General features: G+C 44.6%; 1 protein-coding gene across 1 annotated transcript in view; it reads left to right on the top strand.

Annotated features, from left to right (window-relative positions):
• Positions 1 to 14996, top strand: part of CLIC6 (chloride intracellular channel 6) — a 55500-nt gene extending 40504 nt beyond the window's left edge. The window contains exons 2-6 of the mRNA XM_061380909.1: positions 621 to 730; positions 1646 to 1771; positions 2341 to 2447; positions 3607 to 3788; positions 14606 to 14996. Coding sequence (XP_061236893.1) covers positions 621 to 730; positions 1646 to 1771; positions 2341 to 2447; positions 3607 to 3788; positions 14606 to 14767 — 687 coding nt within the window. The 3' untranslated portion in view covers positions 14768 to 14996. The remainder of the gene's footprint in view (positions 1 to 620; positions 731 to 1645; positions 1772 to 2340; positions 2448 to 3606; positions 3789 to 14605) is intronic.
• The last annotated feature ends 864 nt before the right edge of the window (positions 14997 to 15860 follow it).

The raw sequence follows: 15860 nt of genomic DNA, 5'->3' as shown, positions 1-15860 counted from the left end.
CCCGCTCAGGTTATCAGGGAGACATTGTTTCTACCTGCTTTCCTACCCTCCATATCAACTGTGAACAATCTGCCATCTAAGTACAAATGCTCCCCAGTGGAGGAGGGGACCTAAACATTTTAGTGTCCTGGGGTTCTAGAACTCATAGGAACTAGTCCTCATTCCAGAGATGGAAACAGTAGAGAATGCTGGGCATCGTGTCCTGGTGAGAGAGCCTGCTGGTCTTTTTCACAAATGATCATCCTGGCAAGAGAGGTGTGTCTCTAAAGAGGATCAAGACATGGAGGGAGGGGAAGAGTATGTCTTTCTTTTTTGCCTTTAGTAATAAAGGGGGTTCCCTCTGGCTGCTCTTTTCCCTCTGAGAACCGCTATTCAGAGGCCCCGAATGGCAGGAAGTAAGTGGTGAGGAGATGGAAGGAAGGCAGAAGGCTCAGCGAGTGCGTGTGTCCTCCCCGCCCACATCTCCCACTTGTAGGCTGGGGGAAGGGACCTCAGAAGGCTACTTACAGTATCATCACTGTTAACAAACATTCACCATGATTTTGTGTGCGTGCAGAGTGGAGTCTGGCACTTGTAATTGTGAGACTAGTTCTGATGAAGATCTCCTCTTCCATTTGCAGGCTGGCTGTGATGGTGAGAGTATTGGAAATTGCCCATTTTCTCAGCGTCTCTTTATGATTCTCTGGCTAAAGGGTGTTATATTTAATGTGACAACAGTGGACTTGAAAAGGTAAGACCAGGTTTCTACAGTATTGAAATAACTATCCCCAATTCCCTATACACACAGGCACACAGAGAGACACCCAGGCAGACACATACAGACACACAGGCACAGGCACACACACAGAGATGGAGACACACATACACACAGACTACAGACACAGGCACATACACAGACCCAAATACAGACACAAACACACAGACACACACACACAAACACTGAGACAAAGACACGCACAGAGGCACACAGAAACACATACACACAGGCGTGCACACACACACACAGATGGAGACATACAGACATAGGCACATACACAGACACAACACACAGACACACATACACACACAGAGACAGACAGGCACAGAGGCACACAGACACACAGGTGCACATGCACAGATGGAGACATACAGACACAGGCGCATACACAGACACACACACACACATACACACACAGACGGAGACACACAGAGACAGAAACACACGGGTACACGCATGCACACTCCTAGGACCCGTGGGCCCTGTCCTGGGCATATCCACCCTGGGTCAGGACCCTGGATTGGAGCGGGAGTACGTCGGCCACAGAGTCATTACAGGATGGGGTCAGATGTAACCTGGAAGGAGTAGGAGGAGGGGAACCGGGAGGAGCCTGCCCACCCCGTGACTGGTCAGCCGTGACTCTCTCTGGAGCCTGCCTGAGCCCCGCTCCTGGCTGATAACACTGGGGAGGGTTAACTTTTCAGCCTCGTCTCCAGATGAAGGGCCACACTTTCCTTGCCAGTAGGACAGTTTGTAAACTCCCAGTTGCCTTTGAAATTCTCAAGGGTGGTTTCTCTTCCACTGATGTGTGTATGTGTGTGTGTCGGGGGGCCTGGTTAAGCCTTGGCAATGATCCCAACCCTGGCACTGCCCTTCCTCCCTGCCCAGGAAACCTGCGGACCTGCAGAACTTGGCTCCCGGCACCAACCCACCTTTCATGACTTTTGACGGCGAAGTCAAGACAGATGTGAATAAGATCGAGGAGTTCTTAGAGGAGAAATTGGCTCCCCCAAGGTGGGCCTCATCAAAACCTTCCCTGTCCACAGACACTTCTAAAGCTCTTGGTGCTGTGTGTTGGTTTTCTGTGGCCATGGCGCTTACCTCCTGAGCTGTACCTGTGATGTGCCACAAGAAACACAGCGAGATTAGAAGCCCTGAGTCTAGGTGGCTGGGAATTCTCTACTCTGCCATTTGGCAATTAGGGTTTGATGGCAGGAAGTGGGCTGATGTCACGTGGGTGGCCCGTTTTGATGGCCCATTGGGAATGTGTGTTACATGCAACATCGCAGCAGGCTGGGCCTGCAAGGGAGCCTTCTAATTCATCATCTTTATTTTAGGAGGGAGAGAACCGAGACCAGCAAGGCCAGGGGGCCCTCCATCCCAGGATGAGAACAGTCCATCCAGTGCTTTACTCCTGGCTGGTGTTGCTCCCAACTTTGAAGATGGATAGATTAGGAAAACACTTAAGGAGCAGTTTTCATTTTTATATCTGCTCAAAGAAAGGCATTTCTTCCCCTCCTGCTTTCTATTCTCCTAACTCAAACATTGCTGATCTGTGATACTCTCACTTTGAACTTTTCAAGGTACCCTAAGCTGGGAACCCAACACCCTGAATCTAACTCTGCTGGAAATGACGTGTTTGCCAAGTTCTCAGCATTTATAAAAAACACCAAGAAGGATGCAAATGAGAGTGAGTCCCTCCCATCTTCCTGTTTTCTGTTTTCTGCATGGACCTCTATTCCGCCTCTGGTGTGGCTTCTTATAAGATTCGGGGAATTCTGACTCACTGCACAGGGGGGAGGGATCTGTGTATAGAAATAAGGGAAAAGTACCTCCTACTCTGAGCCTGCACGTGGGTTTCAGGGACTGAGTGCTTTTCTAGAGATTGTCCAGAAAAGGACATTTTTAGGAGAAGATCATCACCACCAGTAATTCCTTGCTCTCCCATGGAATTCAGGGTGAATGAAACTTCTTTCGATGCTTCCTTCATTATATGATTTCCATAAAGATTTTTTTTTTAATTTTTAATTTTTAAAAAATGTTTTGGTCACATGGTGTGGTGTGTGGGATCTTAGTTCCTTGTCCCTGCATTGGAAATGCAGAGTCTTTTTTAGTTTATTTATTTTTAGTTGGAATATAATTCCTTTAGCATATTATGTTGGTTTTTGCCATACATCAATATGAATCAGCCATGGGTATACACCCATCTCCTCCCTCTTGAGCCTCCCTCCCACCTCCCATCCCACCTGGAAAGCAGAGTCTTAACCATTCAGTTCAGTTCAGTCGCTAAGTCACGTCTGACTCTTTGCAATCCCATGGACCACAGCACGCCAGGCCTCCCTGTCCATCACCAACTCCCGGAGTTTACCCAAACTTATGTACATTGAGTCGGTGATGCCCACCATGAAAGTTTTTCCATATAGATTTTTGAATAAATGAATGAGTTCTAGAAGCAGCAGTGTTGTTTAAAGAGCAGAATTATTTTCCGAGGAGAAGTGAGTCTTTTATTTAGATCTCATAAACCCACCTGTCTCCTTGCTGAGTCTCTAACATTCACTGGCCGTGTCTCAGGAGGGAAGGGACAGACTCCTTTTTTTTGATATCTGGAGAGAGGAGAGCAGGAGGAGAAGGGGATAACAGAGGATGAGATGATTGGATGGCATCATCAACCCAATGGACATGAGTTTGAGCAAGCTCTGGGAGTTGGCGAAGGACAGGGAAGCCTGGTGTGCTGCAGTCCACGGGGTCGCAAAGAGCTGGACATGACTGAGCAGCTGAACAATGACAAAGACAGAGGAGACATGGATTTCCATGGCTCATCTTAGTTGTTTTCTGCCTTCCTATTTCAGTTTATGAAAGGAACCTGTTAAAGGCCCTGAAGAAGCTAGACAGTTATCTGAACAGTCCCCTGCCTGATGAGATAGATGCCTACAGCACTGAGGAAGCTGCTATTTCTGGGCGGAAGTTCCTGGATGGCAATGAGCTCACGCTGGCTGACTGCAACCTCTTACCCAAGCTCCACATTATTAAGGTTTGTCCTTCCTCCTACGTCGGGTGCTGAATACATGAATGGGGCTTTGTTCCATTTTGTTTTGACTTGTGGGTTTTTTCCCAAGACAATCTAAAACACCAGCTCTTGAATTTAAAAGTCTAGCTCGTTTCTGTTTGCGGCAGCCAAGCCCCAAGTCTGAGATCTGTGGATGCTATTATCAGGTGTTCCTTGGCGGCTCTCAGGAAGCATCTGAGAGCTTGGTTCTCATCCCTCCATCCTCACAGCTTCTTTTTTCCAGTCTTAACCCCCACAGCCTAAAGACAAGCTCTGTGAAAGCAATTTGAGGGAATACATTGATTATAGCTGGTATTTCACACTCCAGTCTTGGAGATGGTGTGTGGAATCTACAAGGATTAAAATGTGAACTCTAGAAATTCCCTGGTGGTGGTCCAGTGGTTGGGACTCAGCGCTTTCACCCGGGTGGCCTGGGTTCAATCCTTGGGTGGGGAACTAAGATCCTGCAAGCTGAGCAGTGCAGTCCAAAAGCAAAAATAACAACCAAAAAACTGAGCCAACCTTGAAAAAAAAAAAAGTGAACTCAGTCAATTGTTGGTGATGGGAAGAGTAAGCCTAACCCTGGGATAAAGGAGGAGGTTGGCTCTTAACACAGACCCCTTAACAGCTGGCGAGCAGCTGACAGCTCCTCGGCTGGACCACATGCAGCCTGTTTTCCCAGGTGACTGAGCATGAAATAAGGGTCACTGGTCATGTATAATTAGGGTTTAAAGATTCCCTAGACCAGTGGTTCTCCAACATTTGTTGGCATAAGAATTATGCCTTCTAATTTAGAAATGTGCCTGCTCAGGCCTCCAGTTGTGTCTGACTCTTTCTGACCTCATGGACTGCAGCCCACCAGACTCTTCTGTCCATGGGATTTTCCCAGCAAGTTTACTGGAGTGGGTTACCATGCCCTCCTCCAGGGAGTCTTCTTGACCTGGGGATTGAACCCACATCTCCTGCAATGCAGGCAGATTTTTTACCACTGAGGCACCAGGGAAGCCCTTTTAGAAATGTAAACCCATCAGTTCAGCCCCTGACTTACTAAAAGCAGAACTTCTGGGGGTGACTCTGAAATTCAGAAGCAGATGACCCCACCCTTGGTCTCCGCATTTATGGCTGCTCTCCAAAGTGCCCGAGTCTGGCTGTTACTCACCGCTGTTAGCTGTTGTATCATTATCACTGTTGCTATGCCCTTGGTCCTCAGTAGCCCTAGATGCCCCAGGAAGAAGCCCAACCCTTGTTCTGGGGCATCCTTATTATTTAGATCATACCAGGTCCAGAACTAGGTCCTTGGTATAAGGATAGGGAGATTGGAGAGAAGACATGGGGAAATACAAGTCAACGATCTTGTGTTCTAATAATGCGTTTATTTGACATTTTAGTTCAGTTTAGTCGCTCAGTGGTGTCCGACTCTTTGCGACCCCATGGACTGCAGGTTCATGGGATCGCAAAGAGTTGGACATGACGGAGTGACTGAACTGAACTGAACTGGGCTGCATGATGCTAGGCTTCCCTGTCCATCACCAACTCCCAGAGCTTACTCAAACTCATGTCCATCAAATCAGTGATGCCATCCAACCATCTCATCCTCTGTTGTCCCCTTCTCCTCCCGCCTTCAATCTTTCCCAGCATCAGGGTCTTTTCCAAGGAATTGGCTCTTCGAATCAGGTGGCCAAAGTATTGGAGTTTCAGCTTCAGCATCAGTCCTTTCAATGAATATTCAGGACTGATTTCCTTTAGGATGGACTGGTTGAATCTTCTTGCAGTCCATGGGACTCTCAAGAGTCTTCTTCAACACCACAGTTCAAAAGCATCAATTCTTCAGTGCTCAGCTTTATAGTCCAACTCTCACATCCATACATGACTAATTTGGCATTTAGAAATTTACAAATTAGGTTCCCACAGTCTGTGGCATGGCTGTCCTGTGGGTGACTGGCCACCCCGTTACTCCAGTCATTCTTTGCCTTTCTTTTCCTTCCCTACTCCATTCCCAGCCTTGCTCCATTCATCTTCTTTCTTCTGTCTTCCCTGATGTGTTCAAGGGGCACCAACCTGAAAGCTAAGCCTTGAGGATGCTGCTGATCCTCCAAGTGAATTTTCTTTTTAATAAATGCCAGTGTTCTGACATAAAATTTCATGACGGCAAATCAGTCCTTCAAACCTGCCACATTGGGGATTATCCAAACCGGACATTTGGGAGCCATTTTCCAATAGATTATTTATGTCATTGTGTCTGGTTTAGTCCCTTTATTAAACATATTCTCATCATTGCTCTGACTAGTGTAACATCACAGAAGCACATGGAGTTTAGGGAAGGCAAGAAAAAGACACGTATGTACACACATGCATACATACACAGATCAGTTGCCACTTGTTTAGCTCCTATAAAAAAAGAATGTTTAAAATGTCAGTAGAGGGTATAAACTTCAGAGTAAAATAAAGCAGTCCACGGCTCCAATGGAAGACCTAACGGCAAAATCTTCAAAGCCACTTAGCACTCAAAATACCCAGCAGCTTAATAATCTTCCAGGATGGAGCACTTCTGAAAGGCAATGAGAATCAATCTACAGGAATTTATGGTAAGACAATGAGAAAATAGAGGACTTTATAATCTATTCCTATCCTGAAACCAGCAAAAGCATTCTGAAAATCTAAAGCATTATCTCCACCTTTAATTTCTTTTTGGCTGCATTGGGTAGCACCTGGGACCTTGGTTCCCCATCCAAGGATTGAATATGCACCTCCTGCATTGGAAGCTCAGAGTGTTAGCCACTGGACCACCAGGGAAATCCCCCTCCACCTTTTGTAAAATTAGAAAAGGATGGACCACCAACTCAAAGACTTAGACACTAGCTTCTCTAGATCTTCAGTAAAGTTCGGATGTCTGTAAAAGTAAATAATACAGCCTTGAAGTGCCCAACCTAAGCTTCTTTGTTTGAGGACAGAGCACCGAGTGGGCCAAGAGGGGCAGGGACCAGCCCTACGGAGATGAGATCTCTGTGGAGGCAGAGCTGAAGGTGAAACTGTTCAGAGGTGTCATCTGTGTGTTCTGCCACTGTCCCCTGAGCCAAAGGAACAGGGAGGGGAGATGGAGGGGAGGAGAGAAGGAAAGAGGCATTCTGCTTTGTGACTGCTGAGCAGAGAAAAGAAATAAGCTTGGAATCACTCAGAAGAGAGACTGTAGATGACCTCAGCATCACTTTTAGCCAGGGCGACCTCCTCCTAATCCATGAGCTTCAGAGTGGAGGAGGCACTAGACCCTCATGTGTCCCTGGGGCAGAGTATAGAGCAGTGTTTGAAGAGCAGGTGAAAAAAGTTAGAGTGTTAGTCGCTCAGTTGTGTCTGATTCTGCCACCCATGGAATCTAGCCCACCAGGCTCCTCTGTCCACGGAATTCTCCAGGCAAGACTGTTGGAGTGGGCTGTCATTTTCTTCTCCAGGAGATCTTCCTGACCAGGAGTTGAACCTGGGTCTTCTGCAATGCAGGCAGTTTCTTTACCATTTGAGCCACCAGGGAAGCCCCTTGATGAACAGGTGTTTGAGGATAAATATCCAAATTGGTCTGCCTGTTGCCTGGCCTTCCTCCCATTGCTCTCCACCTTGTTTTTAAGCAAATAGTAGGTCCAACGGGTCTGCCCATTAAAGGATGGTTAGTAACCAAGAGGAATCTAAGTGGGACCTCTATGTGGATAGAGATGATCACAAAGAAGAGGGGGAAGGGTTAAATAGAACAAAAGAGAAAAAGGCAGATGAGAAACACCTCTCTGGTTAAGATTGGTTTCAGTAACTGAAACGTATTTGAACTTTTCAGACAGATACTTCTCTACAGCCTCAAAGAAATGAAAGAGAATATGAATCCTTCCCTATGGCTTAGTGGGTAAAAAACCCAAGTGCAATGCAGAAGACACAGGAGATGTGGGTTTGATCCCTGAGTTGGGAAGATGCCCTGGAGTAGGAAATAACAACTCATTCCAGTATTCTTAGGTGAAAAATCCCATAGACAGAGAAGCCTGGCAGGCTACAGTCCATGGGGTCTCAAAAGAGTTGGACATGACTGAGCTACTCAGCATAACACATGAACCTTTGGAGAAAGTGCTCGAAGACAAGTAACAAAGTGTCAAAAAATATAATCTCATAAAGAGGATGAAAATGAAACTGGTGGAACTGAAAAAAACCTTAAAGACAAAACAATTTCAGAAATTGTTTAGAAGTTGTATTAGGAGTAGCAAGAGGTGGAAAATGACATTGCAGAAATCCATCAAGGATTTGGAAGACAGCCTGAGGAAATGATCTCAAATCGAATGGAGAAGAAGCAAGAGGTAAAGGTGAACCTCCAGGAAAAAGAACAGGAAAGAAAAAAAGAGGCAAAAGAAGACTCAGAGGTAAAGTGTTTTGAATTAAAGGATGACCTGAACATTGACTTTAAATAGCCATCCATGATTAGAAAAATATTGTCCTGGACAGTCAACACACTGTGATATAGCTGGTAAATTATATTTGAACTTTGATGATAAAAAAAAACCCCTTTGGGTGCCCAGATGATGATGATAATAGTAATAATAAAAGGTAAGTGCACCTACCCAACAAAGAAATTCAGACTAGCCTCATACGTCTCTAAACTGAGGTGACAGTGTTAGCAGCTCAGTCGTGTTTGACTCTGTGCAACCCCCTGTCAGGCTCCTCTGGAATTCTCCAGGCAAGAATACTGGAGTGGCACTGACATAGATCAAAGGAAGATCCTCTATGACCCACCTCCTAGAGAAATAGAAATAAAAACAAAAGTAAACAAGTGAGATCTTATTAAACTTAAAGGCTTTTCACAGCAAAGAAAGCTATAAGCAAGGTGAAAAGACAACCCTCAGAATGGGAGAAACTAATAGCAAATGAAACAATTGAAAAAGGATTAATTTCCAAAATATATAAGCAGCTCATACAACTCAATACCAGAGAAACAAACAAGCCAGTCAAAAAGTGGGAAAAAGACCTAAACTGACATTTCTCCAAAGAAGGCATATAGATGGCTAACAAACACATGAAAAGATGCTCAATATTGCTCATTATCAGAGAAATGCAAATCAAAACTACAATGAAGTATCACACCACACAGCTCAGAATGGCCATCACCAAAAAGTCTATAAACAATAAATGCTGAAGGGGTGTGGAGAGAAGGGAACACTCTTGTACTGTTGGTGGGAATATGAACTGGTATGGCCACTGTGGAAGATGGTATGGAGATTCCTTAAAAAAACTAGGAATAAAAGCACCATGAGTTCAGTTCAGTTCAGTCACTCAGTCGTGTCCGACTCTTTGCAACCCCATGAATCACAGCACGCCAGGCCTCCCTGTCCATCACCAACTCCCGGAGTTCACTCAGACTCACGTCCATCGAGTCGGGGATGCCATCCAGCCATCTCAACCTCTGTCGTCCCCTTATCCCCCTGCCCCCAATCCCTCCCAGCATCAGAGTCTTTTCCAATGAGTCAAGTCTTCGCATGAGGTGGCCAAAGTACTGGAGTTTCAGCTTTAGCATCATTCCTTCCAAAGAACACCCAGGGCTGATCTCCTTTAGAATAGACTGGTTGGATCTCCTTGCAGTCCAAGGGACTCTCAAGAGTCTTCTCCAACACCACAGTTCAAAAGCATCAGTTCTTCAGCACTCAGCTTTCTTTACAGTCCAACTCTCACATTCATACATGACCACAGGAAAAACCATAGCCTTGACTAGACGAACCTTTGTTGGCAAAGTAATGTCTCTGCTTTTGAATATGCTATCTAGGTTGGTCATAACTTGCCTTCCAAGGAGTAAGCATCTTTTAATTTCATGGCTGCAGTCACCATCTGCAGTGATTTTGGAGCCCAAAAATAAAGTCTGACACTGTTTCCACTGTTTCCCCATCTATTTCCCATGAAGTGATGGGACCAGATGCCATGATCTTCATTTTCTGAATCTTGAGCTTTAAGCCAACTTTTTCACTCTCCACTTTCACCTTCATCAAGAGGCTTTTTAGTTCCTCTTCACTTTCTGCTATAAGGGTGGTGTCATCTGCATATCTGAGGTTATTGATATTTCTCCTGGGAATCTTGATTCCAGCTTGTGCTTCTTCCAATCCCACTCCTATACATATACCCTCAGGAAACCAAAATAAAAAAGACACATGTATCCCATTGTTCAATGCAGCACTATTTGTAATACCTAGAGCATGAAAACAGCCTAGATGTCCATCGACAGATGAATGGATAAAGAAGTTGTGGTACATATACACAATGGAATATTACTCAGCCATAAATGAATACATTTGAGTCAGTTCTCATGAGGTGGATGAACCTAGAACCTATTTTACAGAGTGAAGTAAGTCAGAAATAGAAAGATAAATATTGTATTCTAATGCATATATATGGAATCCTGGTACTGAAGAATTTATTTACAGGGCAGCAATGGAGAAACAGACATAGAGAATAGACTTACAGACATGGGAGAGGGGAGGAGAAGGTGAGATGTATGGAAAGGGTAACATGGAAACTTATATTACCCTATGTAAAATAGATAGCCAATGGGAATTTGCTGTATGTCTCAGAAAACTCAAACAGGGGCTCTGTATCAACCTAGAGGAGTGGGATGGGGCAGGAGATGGGAGGGAGGTTCAAAAGGGAGGGGATATATGCATACCTATGGCAATAAATTAAAAGACGCTTACTCCTTGTAAGCAAAGTTATGACCAACCTAGACAGCATATTAAAAAGCAGAGACATTACTTTGTCAACAAAGGTCCATCTAGTCAAGGCTATGGTTTTCTCAGTGGTCATTTATGGATGTGAGAGTTGGACTATAAAGAAAGCTGAGCTCAGAAGAATTGATGCTTTTGAACTGTGGTGTTGGAGAAGACTCTTGAGAGTCCCTTGGACTGCAAGGAGATCCAACCAATCCATCCTAAAGGAGATCAGTCCTGAGTGTTCATTGGAAGGACTGATGTTGAAGCTGAAACTCCAATATTTTGGCCACCTGATGCAAAGAGCTGACTCATTTGAAAAGACCCTGATGTTGGGAAAGATTGAAGGCAGGAGGAGAAGGGGACAACAGAGGATGCGATGCTTAGATGGCATCACTGACTCAATGGACATGAGTTTGGGTAAACTCTGGGAGTTGGTGATGGACAGGGAGGCCTGGTGTGCTGCAGTTCATGGAGTCGCAAAAAGTCGGACAGGACTGAGCGACTGAACTGAACTGATGGCTGATTCATATTGAGGTTTGACAGAAAACAACAAAATTCTGTAAACATTTATCCTTTGATTAAAAAAATAAATTAATTAAAAAAGGAAAAAAATACTGGAGTGGGTTGCCATTCCCTTCTCCGTGGGATTCTAGGATCACATTAAAAGCCAGAAAACAGTGGTTTAATAGTTAAGGGATTGGGGACTTCCCTGGTGGCCTAGTGGTTAAGAATCTGCCTTCCAGTGCAGGGGATGCAAGTTCTATGCCTGGTCGGAAAATTAAGAGCACATATGCTTTGGGGCAACTAAGCCCATGCACCACAACTAGAGAAAATGCGTGCCGCAGCGAAGACCCAGCACAGCCAATAGTTAAAGGATTAAAGGAAAGGATGTGTGATGTAAGAATTTTATATCCAAGTAAATTGTTGCTTTCACCTAGACTTCTGGTCTTGATGGAATAAGCATCCCTGAGCCATTTTGTAAAAATAAAATTTCTATATTATGACATAATAAAAAAGGATAAAATAAGAATCCAGGAACAGAGAAGGTGTGTGGTATAAAAGGATTAGTGATAGACATAGAACCTCTTTAGATCTGAAACCAGAACTAAAACTCAAGAGCAATGGGAATTAGAGATACAGGACTGAATCAAATATAGTAAACTTCTATTTTCACACCATTGGAAGGAGTATAATAGATCAGAAATGAAAAGAACTGTAAGTATACTAATTTCCTTGCTTATTGTCAGGAGTAAGTAGAGATCAGTCAAAGAATAGTTGATAGTCAGGAAATAAAGAATTCCTATTTTTTTAAGTTATATAGGAAACCACCGGACCCACTCCAGTATTCTTGCCTAGGAAATCCCATGAACAGAGGAGCCTGGCAGGTTATAGTCCATGCAGCCACAAAGAGTCAGACATGACTTAGCAACTAAACAACCACCACCACTGGAAGAGTTAAAACAGACCAGAAACCTTCCAAACCAGCAGAGAGAGAAATGCACACATACACAAATGCAAAAATATTTACAGGAAGTTGGAAAACGAAGTATAACATTAGTAAGATAGGATATAAAACAAGTTTACATTTATGAGAGGCACATATGTAATAAATTTACCCAGAATGTTTGGGTAAAGCAAAAGCAGGCAAATGCAAATAAAAGAAAAGCAGGAGTCTTGACAGTAATCTCTTGCTGCTGCTGCTGCTAAGTCGCTTCAGTCATGTCCGACTCTGTGCGACCCCACAGACAGCAGCCCACCAGGCTCCTCCGTCCCTGGGATTCTCCAGGCAAGAACACTGGAGTGGGTTGCCATTTCCTTCTCCAATGCATCTAGTAAGATTGAATTCAAGTAAAAGATATTAATTTAGGAGGTTCTTTGGAAAGTTATGTGGTCTTGTCTTGCTGCATCATTAGCTTGCAGCTTCCAAAATCTGAGAAATAAGTCATTAAGATCTTCTAACTGGTGACAAATTCCATGCTCTTGTCATCCAAACATCCCAGGAGGCAATACAATGGGAAATATTAGTCCTTCCAAGTATTGTTGTTCAGTTGCTCAGTAGTGTCTGACTCTTTGGGACCCCATGGACTAGAGAATGCCAGGCTTCCCTGTCCAGCACCAACTCCCAGAGCTTGCTCAAACTTATGTCCATTGAGTCGGTGATGCCATCCAACCATCTCATCCTCTGTCGTCCCCTTTTCCTCCCGCCTTCAATCTTTCCCAGCATCAGGGTCTTTTCCATTGAGTCGGCTCTTTGCATCACATGGTCAAAGTATTGGAACTTTAGTATCAGTTCTCCTAATGAATATTCGGGGTTCATTTCCTTTAGGATTGACTGGTTTGATTTTGCAGTCCAAGGGACTCTCAAGAGTCTTCTCCAGTACCATAGTTCAAAAGCATCAATTCTTTGGTGCTCAGCCTTCTTTACGGTCCAACTCTCACATCCATACATGACTACTGGAAAAACCACAGCTTTGACTATATGCACATTTGTTGGCAAAGGGATGTCTCTGGTTTTTATTAAACTGTCTAGGTTTGTCATAGCTTTCCAAATATTTGTCCCCCCAAATTCGTATCTAAGTTAGACCCAACTCCTAACTCCCAATATCTCAAAACTGACCTTATTTAGAAATAGAGTTTTTGCAGATGTAATTAGTTAAGATGAGGTCATGTTAATTGATTAGGAGCAGTGGAGTGGGCCCCTAATCCAACATGACAGATGTTCCTATAAAAGGGAGTTTGGATCCAGAGATGCCAACACAGGGAAAATGCCAGGTGAAGACTGGAGCTGTACTCCCATGAGCCAGAGACAGGGAGACACCTGGAACGGATCCTTCGCCGGAGGCTTCAGAGGGAACCTGGCCCTGCTAACACCATGATCTTGGACTCTGGGCCTCCCAGACTGTGGGAGAAGACATTTCTGTTGTTTAAGCCACCCATGACTGTAGTGCTTTATTAAGGCAACCGCAGGGAACCCATACCATCTGCAAAGAGGATACACTGTCCTTTGTGATGAATTCCCAGTGACACCCTCCAGCCAGAGGAGACATCTCACACCACTGTGTTTTCATGATATTCATTCTCAGCTACCCCATCCTTATATCCACTGTTTCCTTGAGGATAAGGATTTTTCAGTTCATGAATCTGCCCTCTGCACACGGTAGACCCACAGTGAAATGATACTCTTGGGCAGAATGATGGAAATCCACAGGTGTAACATACATGGTTGCTTGGGGTTTCAGGAGGTGAGGCTCAGCAAATTGGAAAAAGAGAGGGCACTACAAAGTGATCCTAGCACAATCTAAACTGAAAATCCATCCCGAACCCTTGAAAGTGAAATTGTTAGTTGCTTAGTCATGTCCGAATCTATGCGATCCCATGAGTTGTCTACTCTGTTTATGGGATTCTCTAGGCAAGAATAATGGAAAGAGCTGCCATTTCCTTCTCCAGGGGATCTTCCTGACCCAGGGATTGAGCCTGGGTCTCCTGTATTGCAGGCAGACTCTTTATCATCTGAGCCATTTGAATCTTTAGGCACCAAATAACTCAGCAGCAGAACACAGGGAGAGAAAACTACTAGAAGCACAAAGAGAAATCCACCAGATTACAGAGCAAGCTCAGGGCTTCCCTGGTGGCTCAGATGGTAAAGAATCTGCCTGCTAGTGCAGGAGATTTGGGTTCAATCTCTGGGTCAGGAAGATCCCCTGAAGAAGGAAATGGTGGCCCACTCCAGTATTCTTGCCAGGGAAATCTCATGGACAGAGGAGCCTGGTGGGCCACAGTCCATGGGGTCACAAAAGAGCTGGACACGACTGAGCGACTAGACAATAGAGCAAATTCATGCCAGCGGGTCACGAGGACCATCTGTGATGAATGGGTGGGCACAGTTGTGTAGCACCTGTGTTTTGAGTCCCACACTCAGTGTGCCCCCTGCAAACTCATATCGCAATTTGGGCAGCTTGAAAGGCTGTAGAATGACATGGGAACTTGAGAAAGAATATAGTACACGCCTCAGAAGAATGGATTGTCTGAAGAAACTGCCTATGTTTGTGGGTTTTCCCTTCTTGACTGTTTCCTTTTCATTTTCAGATCGTGGCCAAGAGATACAGAGATTTTGAATTTCCTTCTGAAATGACTGGCATCTGGAGGTACTTGAACAATGCATATGCTCGGGATGAATTCACAAACACATGTCCTGCCGACCAGGAGATTGAACACGCATATTCAGATGTTGCCAAAAGAATGAAGTGAACCTGGGCTGTTTTCTGTCTCATTTCTCAGCTATGTGAGCTAGACTATGAAAAGAGTGTCTCCTTTGTGTTTTCCTCCCAGTAACCATTCTTTGCAAAATAATGCCCATACTTTAGCAATGGGGATACCATAGCATGATCCACTCAACAGGAAATGATTCCTAGCCTTGTAATTTGTCAGCTCACTTGTGTATCTGAATAATACCAGTATCTGTTGTTATACACTCCAATTGTCTGGTTTATCTTCATTTATATCTTTGGCATTCTGGGACCTTGTAATCCATGATATTTAGGGCATGTGTTGTGCAGTTTACGTTTCAAAGCAAATAAGGTTTGGATTCAAACCTTATTTATTATTAACCTCCTTTATTTTTTAAAAAATGTGTTTTTCTCTGATAGTTTTCATAATCATGCATAACCTATTTTTCTGCTCTAAAATGGTAGTTCAACTTTTTTAGAACAAAATAATTTTTATAATTACAAAGTGATACTCGCTTATCTTAATACTTGAAACAAAGTCAGAAGGTATAAAAAGAAAGACAAAAGTCACCTAGAATTTCCCTACACTTAGGTAACTACTGATAGTGTATCGGTGAGTATCTTCCGAGTCTTCAGACTCTTTGACACACACGCATTCACACCACATATAATTTCCTGCCTCTGTGGTATTGTGTTAGTTTATTTTCAAGGACTGGTGAAGGGACTGCCCCCCTTGGTAATACCTTGATGGTCAGCCCTAGAGGACCTAAAACAGAGATTCGGCACCACAGACCTCGAGTGAACGCTTGTGGCCAAGTTTCAGAGGGATGGAGAACCTCAGGGTCCACAGAGATGTGAGGACCTACGAAGACCAGCGGGGACCGGCAGCAGTGGGAGGGTGGCGGGGACCGGAAACTGTGGGAGGGCCCCACCGCCGCCTACCTTGTTCCTGTCTCCATCATGCCTCTGTCCCTGATTCCAGGGAAGGCACGGAGGAGGGTGCCTCTCTTTGTCTCTCCTTCTGGCTCCCTTTCAGAGGCCTTCTCTTGCTCCCTCCCTCTCAGACACCAGGCCTGCGGGAGGACTCTTAACATCATCTGTGTTGCAGAATCTCC

This window comes from Bos javanicus, chromosome 1 (genome assembly GCF_032452875.1).
Source record: "Bos javanicus breed banteng chromosome 1, ARS-OSU_banteng_1.0, whole genome shotgun sequence".
Taxonomy (NCBI): domain Eukaryota; kingdom Metazoa; phylum Chordata; class Mammalia; order Artiodactyla; family Bovidae; genus Bos; species Bos javanicus.
The sequence above is the reverse complement of the archived record's forward strand: the minus strand, read 5'-3'. Positions and strand labels throughout refer to the sequence as shown.